Below are 13,161 nucleotides of genomic sequence, written 5' to 3'. Positions count from 1 at the left end.
AGAGGAATAAATGCCATTTATTGGTTTCAGAAAATTAACTGCAAAGTAGAAGAATCTGCCAAAGACTTTGAGGTTTTAGTAAACTACAAGATCTCTATGAAGCAACAGTTTAATAGTATGGGAGCCAAGACAGCTAATGATGTCTTTAGCCACTTTAAGAGGCAAAGCATCTGAAAATAAGATATTGGTCCCATTATTCTCTCAGCTTGATGGCACACTGGACAGAATGTTAGGGCCAGGAGTTAGGAAGACTCATCTTCCTAAGTTCAAATCTGACCTCAGACATTTACTAGCTATGTGACCTTGGGCAAGTCACTTGTCCCTGTTTACCTCAGTTCCCTCATCTGTCAAATAAACTGGAGAAGAAAATGGCAAACCACTCCAGTACTTCTACCAAAAGCCCTCAAATGGGATCACAAAGAGTCAGACACAACAAAAATGACTGAACAATGACAATGTTAATCATATCACTGGTGAATTTTTCAAACTAGCTGGTGTTATTGGGCCACCAACTACGGATTGTATGTTGGGCTGACTGAGAGGCCAAATGGTATTTTAAGGAGCTGGAGAACAATAGTCATGGTTGTTTGGTGTTTCTGACTACTCTCTTGCAAACTTGTCATTGTACCTCAAGACACTGACCTTCTTGGGAAGGGAACCAGAAGTAAGTGTGATCATCGTGTGTTCCCTAGATGTTTCTGTGGGTCTGAAGTCATAGGCTTGTGCTGGTTCAGAGTCCAGACAAAGGACATGCCGGAAAGAGAAATATAGTGAGAATGACCCATGTCACAAAGTCAACCAGAGAGCGCAAACATATCTTCTGAATCTGTGATTCTTTTGGCCAGGTCCAGAAATCAGTTGTCTTCCAGATTAACCCTTTGAACCTTTGCCCCCCATGATGTTATTCCTTGGATGATGCCATGTCTGATAGGTTAACTAATGTGTTCTGGAATATAGTGCTATGATCATTATTTGGCATTGTGTATGAACTATGGTCTTTCTAGAAACATTTTCTCAGAGATGGAGGTGAGTGAGCAAACCAGAACGTTTTTTAAATGTTTTTTATTTTTTAGAGTATTTTCCCATGGTCACATGATTCATATTCTTTCCCTCCTCCCCAAACTGCCCCCTCCCCATAGCCAACACACAATTCCACTAGGTTTTACATGTATCATTGATCAAGATCTATTTCCATGTTACTGATATTTGCACTGGGGTGGTTGTTTAGAGTCTACATCCCCAATCATATCCCCATCAATTCATGTCAACCCAGAACTTTTAAGAGTGCCACGTTCTAGAAATGGAAGTTGCAGTTCACAGTTCCCCAAGGGCAGCATCAATTTGGGTATCTTCAGTAGCAATGGCCAAGGCTGTCAGAGCTTTTCACCTTCATCATTAAATAGCCACAGAAAACTGTTATTTTCTCCTCTAGCATTCTAGTTTCAGACACTTATCTTATGGGCAACAGTGCTCAGTCTCTACGGTTGTATGTCCAGGGGTCTCTGTAACAGATCAAATGGTTTGCCAGACAGTGAATACTCATTCCTTCAAGGATGACTGCCAAAAAGCAGAAATGTTCATGAGATGTCTGTCTAGAACTTTGTTCAACCGATTGGGGTTGACATGAAGAAGAGTCTAAAACTGAATTAAAATGGGCACAAAATGGCATCATGCCCAACATCTGATTCAAATTACATCTGGTTTAGTACATGTCCACCAATTCCATGCACATCTGGACAATTCAGAGGTCTGTTCCTGGCTGGGCAATATCTTGAAAACTTGGGCACTTCTAAGATGAGGCAGGGATTTTAGGATCTTTCTGGAGTCATGCAATGCTCATGCTTGGTTCAAAAAAGTAGTACCTGCATGACTATATTAGGAAGCAAACCCCTAATCAATAAGCATTTAGGAAGTCCCTACTTGTCGAGATCTATTTATCATCTCCTGATAATCTGATAAGGACAACTTAGTTGATAAAGAAATGAGACACGGGAGATGATCTTGACTGTTAACTCATAGCTGCTTCTCAGAAGTGCCATTGAGTCAGAAGTTTATTATATATGAAAATTCAAACTCCCTTTCACCCACAAGCACAGAGAAAGATTTATGACTGTGCAGAAATGCCAATACAACTTAGACAATAAAAGAGGCTTCAAAAGCTTCAAGGTGAAGATAAGAACCAGGCTGGACTTTCAGCTACATGATTATCAGCAAGCTAAGTCTGAGAATACTTTTCTCAGGGGCAAAATGCCCCTGCTAAATTAAGCTTTCAGCCTTGGCTTGCCAAGCAGCTACATTTCTGACCAAAAGGGAAGAATGTTAACCTCTTGACTACTGGTTTGCTAAGAGCTTAAAGCTTTCCAAAAAGGCCACAATACTTAACAAAGAAAAGATGTGAATCATGAAAAGGAGTCAAAAAAGGAGTCTCAGATTTTTATCTATTTGAGACTCTGTTTCTCTTATTGGCTTCCCACTATGGACCAGGCATTATGCAAAGACCCAGCAATGTGAAGGGAAAAGATACACAGTCCTTGCCCTCAAGGAGCTTGTATCCTCATTAGGAATCAACAGTTACTTCTAAACATATGCAGATAGAGATTGCACTTGTGATTTCGCAGGTATAGAGAACTCCTAGGTAAGGGAATTCCCTCTACCAAATAATATGATCACTATCTCTGAAACTGGGAGTCTCTGAGTGGTGCCTGGGGCCCTAAGAGTCTCAGTCATTTGTCCCAGGTCACACTGCCAGTGGATGTCAAAGGTGAGGCTTGAATCCAGACCCTCCTGATTTCAAGACTAGCTTTCTACTACCTATTAAGACCAGATGTTTCTAAGCATATAGAGAAGATACAAAACTTAAATAATGTAGTTTTGTCAAATAAAACACTTTTAAAATGTGCTTCACCCACTCCATTGGGCTGCTATGAAATTGTTGCTTAGGGCTCTATGAATATTTCCCTCCTCCCTACTAGCTCATCTTGATGTCACCTTGATTGCATCACAGAAATGCAGTATAGCAAGTGATTTTTTCCAGCACTTATCCTGCCTCCACATGTACCTATTAGCACAAGGTTCTCAACATTCTTTCACTCCTACTAGAAAAGATTTGTCTGTGATTCATCCTTTCACCTCTCAGGCACATCTGCAATCCCTTCATATTGTCCAACAAGTGGAAAGTGGTGGAAGGCGGTGTTGTAAAGACATTATAAGGACCACGCTCTTGCTAAATAGTTACATTGAATAGTTCTTGGTGTTCCTGTAGTCAACTGATTTTAATCTACATTTTGGCATTGCTGTCAATTTATATATTTGAATCACCACCCAATGCTGCAATGAAATTGTCTAATTCTGTAAACCAGTTTTCTTTTTCCTAACTGATATTTGCCTCACCCTCAATTTCCATCAAAGACAGCATGGTATGGAGGAAAGTCAACCTTAGATTAAAAATAATTTGGGCTGAATCTGGCCTCTAACATATAATAGCTGTGTGACCTCAGACAAGTCACTTTATCTATCAGTGCTTCAATGAAGTCTTTAAATCTACAAGTTAGGGGGCAGCTGGGTAGCTCAGTGGAGTGAGAGTCAGGCCTAGAGACAGGAGGTCGTAGGTTCAAACCCGGCCTCAGCCACTTCCCAGCTGTGTGACCCTGGGCAAGTCACTTGACCCCCATTGCCCACCCTTACCAATCTTCCACCTATGAGACAATACACCAAAGTACAAGGGTTTAAAAAAAGTATACAAAGGAGGAAAGATAATAAAATATATTGTTTAAATCTACAAGTTAAAAATGAACTACTGATCTATGATAGTGGAGAGTTTCCATTCCAGGACATACCTTGATTGGGTCCTCTTTATTTTATCTTCTTTGTGTCATTATTTTTAAAGTCAGCCCAAACAATAATGCTTAGGCACTGGCTTAAATCTCAGCTTGTAGTCCTTTGGGAAATACTGGCAACTGAAAAATCTAAGAATTCCTGTGATCTTCACTGGATGCCAAGCTGAAGGCAGCCAGCTTCTCCTAACTCATCAGCACCCAAAATCTGAAACCCAAAGAAGAAGGCCAACATGGTCTTTGGGAATGTTCAGTCCCCAGGGCAAGAAACTTCAGAGCCAACGTCAAGGTAGTGGGTGCAGCTCATTATATGGCAGCTCAGAATGGATCTTTTAATTTTAAGAATCCACTGGGATTCTTAAAAGAATGTAGTCCACATTTATATTCTGGGCATCAGCTCAATAGCCACAAAGCCCTAGAGAGTAGAGAGGCCATGGTAGTGCCCTTATTCTTGCTTTGAAACCATTCCTAAAGACTGAATGTAGACCGAGGATGTGCAAAGAATACCCCCAATTTCTGCTGTCCAATGTGCTGAAACAAGCGATCCAGCGAAGTGCACCGAAGACTCAAGTTGCCAGCTGTGAAGCATAGATATTGAACACTGAAGAACCAGTGATTATGCATATGCCCTGACCTGCTACAATCAGATATGTGGCAGCATATTTTGGGCAACAATATCACTGATTCTCTGGAGCAGAAAGGCAGAACTACCAAAGAGCCCTGAAAGCATCACTTTCTTTCAGGTCTGATGGCATACATATCCTCCATGAAAAGATTTACTGGGTTCACCCCAGTCTTTGTTCTGTGAGGAGAATAGTGCAGTCTCTTTACTGTAGACTGATCCATCTACCACTTCAAGTGAGCTAACACTTCATTTCAAGGAAACAGCTCATTTGATTAATTAGCTACTTGGTTGTACAAGTGATGAAACTTGTTAGACTAGAGTGTAGTCTTAGCCCCTGTTGGTAACATTGCCTTTAAATAGGAAAAATAATAAGGAATCAAAAGGGAAGCTTCTATGGCAAACACCCAATATAATTTTGAAAAATAACTCAAATATGAGTGGATGAAATGGGCTAAATATAGTTATGGGAGTTCATAATGGTTTGTCTACTTACTTATTAGTACTTTAAGACTTAGATTTTTAAAACTATATTATCTTCAAAACAGCAAACAATATACAGTGGTATAAGTCATGGAAAGGGAAATAATTATATTGATATGAAAAAGATCTCTGCACTTTGAGGCTGTGTCTACACAATGTTCAACCAATCAGTTGGAAGCTTAAAAATTCACTCAGTAAATGTCTACCTGACACTAGCTAATCCGTTTGCACAGTAGATTGTCTTTAAGGAATGGATTGATGAGACTTCACCACATAACCACAATCTGTATTTCAGTCAACATGCTTTTGATTTTTTTGTAAATAAAAACTATTTTGGATAAAATCTTGGTGTAACCCAAGCTGATAACTGAAATAAACAAGCATATTCAGCTTCTACTCATTTATTATTTAAATTGAAAACATTGCACTGGATTAATAATATCCAATTGCTTGAAGGAGCTACCTCTCAGGTAGATGAGATGATTGAAAATGGAACTAAAGAATGTGATGATGTGGAAGAGAATTGTCTCACAAATGAGACAACAGAATTCTCAACAACTTAACAGGAAAATGCTATTAGATGAACCCATAATCCTGTTGTGCACTTGAGGAATCTCTTCCACAGAAGTGAATATGTTGCAGTCCTTTATTGTAGGGATGGTGACCTGTATATCAAGAGAACTTTAATCAGATTGTTGATATTAACATGAGTGGAATATTTTGCACATTTTTGTCATTATTAAAAAATAACAATCTAAGTTTTTGGTGTGAATTAATAGCAAACAAATCTAAAGCCTAGTTCTTGGTAATAGAATCCTAACCTCTGTTACTTCTGACTTATAGGGTATCTTTGTTACTAGGGTTCAGCCTGATGGGCCAGCATCCAGCCTGCTGCAGCCTGGTGATAAGATCCTTCAGGTAAGAGAGATGCTTTTTGTTTGTTTATAGACAATGGGGAGAAAGTTCTATACAAATATCTGCATACCAAAAGCATATTATGACCAATAAGAAAATGTATTTTCTGACCGTAATGTGTATCTCACATCTTTATTTTCATTATTGTTGCTTGATACTGTAAATAGTAGAAAGTTGCTTTTTTTCCTCAAATTTAATTAATTTGAAGAGGGACCCATAAATTGGTGACTTTGCACCAGAGATAGGAAACTAGTTTGAAATTTAATTTTCTTAACTGTGACCCTTACATATGTTGCATTAATGCCATGGAATATATATCCATGTTGGTGATCTCACAAAAGAAGTGAAATCTCACTGTACAAGAGGTAAGTTTTCTGTAAAGTCTTGTCTTCTTCAAAAAGGTTTTATCTAATTTAAAGGTCTGCACAGCAGGTAAAACTCACTCCCACAGCTGTCAAATGCTTCCTGAAATCTCAGACATCTTGCTTTCTCTATGCCCCCATATTGTCATCTTTGAGCTCTGTTCCTCTCCAAGATGGGCACAAACGCTGCACGAGCAATTCCTGTATTGCAGGATGGGAAACTCTCCAGGGGAGATGTCTTTATTTTGCAATAGAAAAAGTCCCTTTCTGAAAAGCTTGCCTGGGGATCCAGGCTTTTACTTATAAGTTCCAGAATCTAAATTTATACCACTGTGAAGGTAGAGAAAAGGAACCCAGAGGTAGATATTCAAAATGCAGAAGAATCAGCCACACTCAAAAAAATCGGCTCTGACATAGAATGATGATTTTAAGGTCCTAGGGGACCTTTTAATTCACCTTTGCTGGTCCACCTTCCTATTAGCTAGCTACCTTTTCCATCAGAGCCCTTTGAAAATGAGAAACCATGAATAATCATCTTTGTAGCCTGAATGATTTATTCTGACATACAGCAGTGCTGAAATTATAAAAAGATATAGATACTCTGGGATTATTCCTGGGTTAAATAGTAAGGCTCAGACCAAAAAAGATACATCATGAAAAGGTTTCTCAGCCTGGCCTACCTGTCTGTGTCTCAATCAAGATAGTGTCAGATAATGAGGTTTTAAACTTCTCTTTCCATGATGTCAAGAATGAAAAAAGAAGGAAGGAAGGAAGGAAGGAAGGAAGGAAGGAAGGAAGGAAGGACAGGGAAGGACAGGACAGGAGAAAATAGCTGACTCAGTAAATTTAATTTCTTTTAAATCTCTTGAATGAAAAAAAAACAATTTTCTTGATATTACAAAGACTATAATGAATTTAATTCTTCACTTCTTAACTCCTGACACTGTCATTGCACAAGCAGGAAAAGCAATAGTTACATGGAGTGATGGAGTCTGTCAGTGGTCTAGTTTGTTTATATCTTATTTCATTTGGAAACTAAGGAACATAAAATCGTTACTACTTTTCAAGCCTACTTTGAATACTTGACAGCTAGCCATAAATATAATATATATTTGTGTTTTCCTGACCTAAAAGCAGAATGTATTATACATTCATATTTTCATTGGAAACATGAATGTTTCCAACTACCACCTTTTTCTTTTCTCTTTTTTTCCAATTTCATTTAAATGCCAAACTCATGAAATCAAAATGTCCTTGCTTGAAGGCAATGTTTGCTGAGTCAGAAACTATAAAAGTCATAAAAAGCCACAAAACTAAAAAAAGTGACAGAATCTCAGACCTGGAAGGACCCTCAGTGACCGCCTGCTTGACCCTGTACCTGGACCTAGAATGTTCCCTGTGAAAAGTCATGAGTCTTTTCTTGAAGAGAAAAGGGAGGGAAAGAGGGAAAGCCTTTTACTCCAGAAAGTCCAGTTTCTGAATTGATACAAAGAAATCTTAGTGTGGTGACCTCTGGCCTCAGTTGAGGTAGAGAGGTCCTCTGTGGATCTGAGCAGAACTTGGAGAACAGATTCATCCTGTGGTAGGAACAGCCAAAGCAGATTTTCTCCCCTACTCAGACTTAGGACATAGGAAATGTGGAAGTGGGGAGGGTGGGCATGAGATGGCTACTGCATCTTGGCTGGAGCTCTTTGGCATGCTTGTGAGCTTGGTATCCCCCATCTCTGACAAGTATAAATGTGGAAGGCCAATAAGAGAAAGAGAGTCTCAAATAGATAAAAATCTGAGACTCTTCTTTTGACCCCTTTTATGATCCACACCTTTTCTTGTGGAAAGTATTGTGGTCATATTTGAAAGCTTTAAGCTCTTAGCAAACCAGTAGTCAAGAGGTTAACATTCTTCCCCTTTGGTCAGAAATGCAGCTGCTTATTGGGATAGCCAAGCTTCTCACTGGTCTCTCGTTCCAGTCTCTCCAGGCACCAGTCCATCCTCCACTCAGTTGCCAAGAGGATTTTCCTAAAGGGCAGGTCTGACCCTTACCCAACAGTCTCTGGTAGCTCCCTATTACTCTCAAGATCAGAAGTAAGATTCTCTCTGGCTTTAGAGCCTTTCCATATTTGGCCCCTTCCTACTTGTCTAATAACTTTACTCCTTTGTGTACTCCACAATCCAGTAACATGGGCCTCTGTCTTCCTCCTAATACTCCATCACAGTCATTGGTTCATTCTATCTTGGGGCAATCTAGTGTCCTCCTGCCTTGGAGTCCCCAACTGGTTCTGTCCTCTGCTGCTTCGGGAACTTCTTATATGATGCATTAAGAGTATAAATCACAACCTGTCTGAGCTTCCATTTGGGAAAATCCCCAACACGGAGGCCAAAGTTTGGTTTTTAACACTAATTTACCTTAACATTTATTTCTAGTTAAGCCCTGGGTCCTTTGTGATGGAGGATAGATCAGGTAGCAGGAAATGTTGGATTACAGAAGCAAGCTTAGTATCTTACAGCACTAAGACAAAGGCACTAGGAAGGGAAGTTGGGGAAAGAGCCAGCCTTTTCTTGGAACAATTCTCGGTCCTTGAGGAAGGAGATACAACTGGTGACACGATGCTGTCTTCTGGTCCCAGATGCCTGCAGGGCCGCCCACTCTCCTCCTTCTCTCCTTTCTCCTTCTTCTCTGGATGGTGGCCTCTGGGCAGCTGATTCTTTCAATGCAGATCAATGTTGCCACTCCGTCCACTGAACTATCAGATCCTAAGTGTGACCCCATGTCTCACCCACTAGGAGCAGATGTCCTATTGCACCTAAATGGAGATGGGGGACTCCACACCCTTTCGCAGGTTGGATTCATAGAGAGTCCTGATTGATTCCACCATGTAAGGTTCTTATCTTATAAAGGGGGCAGGTAATGAGTGAACCCCACCCTTACACCTTACCCAGGGACTCTCTAAGCCCCTCCTATGCATTTGCCCTGGCTGCCTCCACAAGATGATGAGATCCCTGCAATGCTCTTCCTCCTCACCTCAGGGTCTTCTCTTCCCTGGCTTCCTTCAAGAGGTAGCTCCCACCCTACCTTGTGCAGGAGATCTTCTCTGAGTCCTTGACTATGTTTTATACCCAGTTGTTGGCAGGTTGCTCAGTCCCACCCCCATTAGAAGACATCTCCTTGAGAGCAAGGACCATGTTTTTGTCTTTCTTTGTATCTCTGGCTCTTTGCACAGTGCCTGGCACATAGTAGGCACTTCATAAATGCCAACCACTTGGTTAAAGTGAAGAAATAGCTTTCCTCATTGACAGCAAAAGCCCAGATATAAGATGGAGGAAGGAAGCGTCATCACAATCTCTGACTGCTGCAAACACATAGGACAATGGCCACTCAGGACACGTCCATCCTTGCCTCTGAACTCATCCTAATTCCACACTATTCATCCTTCCTGCGGAAAGCATTTGGACCTATTCACTGGAGGGTGCTTTCTGTAATGAAGGAAAATGGTCACAGCAAACCCAGCCAAACTGACCGCTGCATTTACAACATGGCAGCATTACCTCTTCTGAGGGCACGAGCAGCCGATTTCACTTCCAGGAGAGTTGGCACGTTTGTCTCTGACATGTGTGACCAAGGAGGGTGACGATCTAGGTCACTGCCAGAGACCACCGTCGGTCATTTTCTGAGCTGTTAGTATTTGTCCACACCTGCACCATTTATTCTCCAACCCCTTAATTAGGAAGTGCAGCTTAGAAAAGCACAAATAACAGTGCTGATGGCCACAGACACCCACCACAGTCGCCGAATCAGGACGGATCCCTTCTATAGCTAAGCATCTCATCTCCAAAAAGATGGAAGGAAGCCAAGCCCCATCTCACTTCATGACTTTTCCAAAATCTCAAATTAAAACAGAAGATTACTCATTCTTAATTGATCCCTACAGGCAGCTAAGGGGTACAGTGGAGAGAGTGATGGATCTGGAGTCAAGAAGACTCCTCTTCCTGAGTTTAAATCTGGCCTCAGACACTTACTAGTTGTGTGGCCCTGGCCAAGTCACTTCACCCTGTTTGCCTCAGTTTCCTTCTCTGTAAAATGAATTGAAGAAGGAGTGGCAAACCTTCCAGTATCTCTGCCAAGAAAATCCCGAATGGGGTCACAGAGAGTCTATACAAGTGAAAGGAACCAACAAAGAATTGATCCCAGCTTCTCCTATAGCACTCCCCTCATTTTTATATGGCCTATTATTAATATGATTCTGCAAGGACTAAAGATCAGGGGATAGCTGGGGGGGGTGCGTTATTATAAACTCAGCAGCAGCTCCTAGACTGGTTTTCTATCACGTTACCAGTCATTCCTTCAGAATGAATTGCTACAGATTAAAAAACAATACAAGCAGCAATATGGTGCTTAACTGGTCTAATAAATAATGCTTTTCAAATTTCAAGACTCATTTAAATGCAATCTGTTAATTATGGCCAGCTATTTTGTTGCCAAGAAGAAAAATAAGCCAGAAAAAAAGTGGTTCTTGTACTTGGTAGCTGATGGTGCTGCACAAGACAGTTCAGAGTCGCCCCCTCTCAGCCCCCCAAACTCTGCGGGGGTTTGTACGCAGCACTCTGTGCTAACACAATCTCCCACACAATAGAAGAAAATCACTCGTGAATAATGAGGCTGACAGGTTGTGATTATGCTCCATTTTACAGGTCATTAAAACAAAATGTACACGCATAAGGCATTTCATTTATTCATTTGCTACCGAACTGAAAATAATTTTAGTCATCGCTTCCATTCATTTCAACTTCATTCGACATAATATTAAATTTAATGCAGCATTTTGGTGCCTACTGTGTGCAATAGGTGCCCAAGACATTGTTCATGTCAACAAATATCTAGTAAGCACCTACTGTGTATGCGGTTGCCAGCATTAGGGAAGGTACACAATGTAGAGGTAACAGCCCCTCTCCTTGTAGAGTTTACAGTTCACTAATTTGTGAATTTTAGAAATGAGTGACAAAATAAGCTTTAAATTGAACTTATCGACTTAGAAAAACTGTACGGCAAACAACCGCGTGAAAAGTGAATAATTCAGGCAAATCAGTTGTTTTCTTTTTTTATTTTTTTTTAACCCTCACCTTCCGTCTTGGAGTCAATACTACGTATTGGCTCCAAGGCAGAAGAGTGGTAAGGGTAGGCAATGGGGGTCAAGTGACTTGCCCAGGGTCACACATCAGTTGTTTTCTAATAAAAGCAGATATGTTATAGTGGAAAGAACATTCAGTGTGCATGCAGATGATCTGAGTTCCAGTGCTGGCCCTGTCATTTATTAACAGTCTGACCTTGGGAAAATCATCTTACCTTTCTGTTTCCTTGCTTGTAAAATGGAGATGAGAACAAGAGAAGAAATGACATTTGAATTTCCTCAAAGGTGAAGTTTGAAGGAAGCTTTAAAGAAAGATGAGCTTCCTCCAAACCCAACTCCACAGAGAAAAGCTGAGAGAATTTGAACTTCGTGTCTAAAACAGAACCCTCAAAGTCTTCTCCCTGAATAAATCTATCAACAAACTTCAGAATGGCTCATATTCTGATTGCCGACATTTATTATTCATCTTACTTATTAGCTCCGCTCGAGCACTATGGAACCAAGGCTAAGATGTATTTCATTTTTACATGCACTCGTCAGTTTGCTAGCGGGATCAATCTGGCTGCAACTCGGTCTATTGGAAATTATGGACTGGCCCATTTTAAAGCCTTCTCAGGCAGCTGCCCGTAATTTTTGTCTTCTTGATCACCAGGGATTCTGTCCAACTTCAGTCTATCTGTGGGACAGATACTGAGCTCAGATCTGTAGATATGAATTTAGAAAACAAAGTCAGAGACAGCTAGATTGCTCAGAGAGCCAAGCTTAGAGATAGGAAAGAGGTCCTGCCTGGGTTCAAATTGAACTCAGACCTTTACCAGCTGTGTGATCCTGGGCAAGTCACTTCACCCCCATTGCCTAGTTCTTATCATTCTTTTGCCTTGGAACTAATACACAGTATTGATTCTAAGACAGAAGGTAAGGTTTAAAGAGGGGGAAATTACCACTATTTTCTCAGTCAAGGATGAGCCAAGGTCTTCCCCTAAAGGAAGTGAGGAAGGGATAATGTGAGAGACTTACAAGAGAGGAAGCCAATACTTCTTTGTGGTGATCCATCTTTTAGGGGATTAACTATTGTCTGGAGCTCTTTGGGGGCTGAGAGATCGCCTCATCTTTCAGTGAAGGGGATGATTCTCCATCATTCATTTATTTGGGGTTTTCCAAGATATCTTATCAGGATCCGATCATCCAGGTAGAGCTCCTGATAGTGGACTCCAGTGAGGAACTTGCTCCCCTCTGAGTTCCAGGAGCCCTTCAGCTGTTCTCTCAGCCAAGAGTCATGCAAGTTATAAGTCTCCACATCATCTTTGTGTTCTGAGGCTCCAAAATACAAACTAATAGACAAATATGATTCTTTTCCAAACATCACCAAGTAAGGGATAAAGCCTTTGTTGTTGAGTCTTTTCAACCATGTCCAATTCTTTGTAATCTCATTTGGAATTTTCTTGGTAAAGATACTAGAGTGGTTGCCATTTCTTTCTCTAGCTCATTTTATAGATGAGGAAACTAAAGCAAATAGGTTGAAGTGACTTACCCAGGGTCAAAAAGCTAGTAAATGTCTGAGGCCACATTGGAATTCATGATGTCCCATCTCCAGGTTTGATTCTCTCCACTGCCCCACTCAGCTGCTCATGGGATAAAGCCTACACCATAAAATTATATATTCTAGAAATACCTTGTTCTGGTATTGCCTGCATCATAAGGAGCTCCATTTCTCCCTCTCCCTCTCCCTCTCTAACTCCATCTCTCTCTCTCTCTCTCTCTCTCTCTCTCTCTCTCTCTCTCTCTCTCTCTCTCTCTCTCTCTCTCTCTCTCTCTCTCCCCCC

The 13,161-nt window shown here is 40.9% G+C and overlaps 1 protein-coding gene across 1 annotated transcript in view; it reads left to right on the top strand.

Moving 5' to 3' along the window:
• The window catches only part of LRRC7 (leucine rich repeat containing 7), a 360,178-nt gene that overhangs the window by 325,903 nt on the left and 21,114 nt on the right, over positions 1-13,161 (top strand). Inside the window, exon 25 of the mRNA XM_044674756.1 lies at positions 5,782-5,856. Within this exon, the coding sequence (XP_044530691.1) occupies positions 5,782-5,856 (75 nt within the window). The remainder of the gene's footprint in view (positions 1-5,781; positions 5,857-13,161) is intronic.

This window comes from Gracilinanus agilis, chromosome 4 (genome assembly GCF_016433145.1).
Source record: "Gracilinanus agilis isolate LMUSP501 chromosome 4, AgileGrace, whole genome shotgun sequence".
Classification (NCBI taxonomy): domain Eukaryota; kingdom Metazoa; phylum Chordata; class Mammalia; order Didelphimorphia; family Didelphidae; genus Gracilinanus; species Gracilinanus agilis.
Note: the sequence above shows the minus strand (reverse complement) of the source record. Positions and strands in the feature narration are given on the sequence as shown.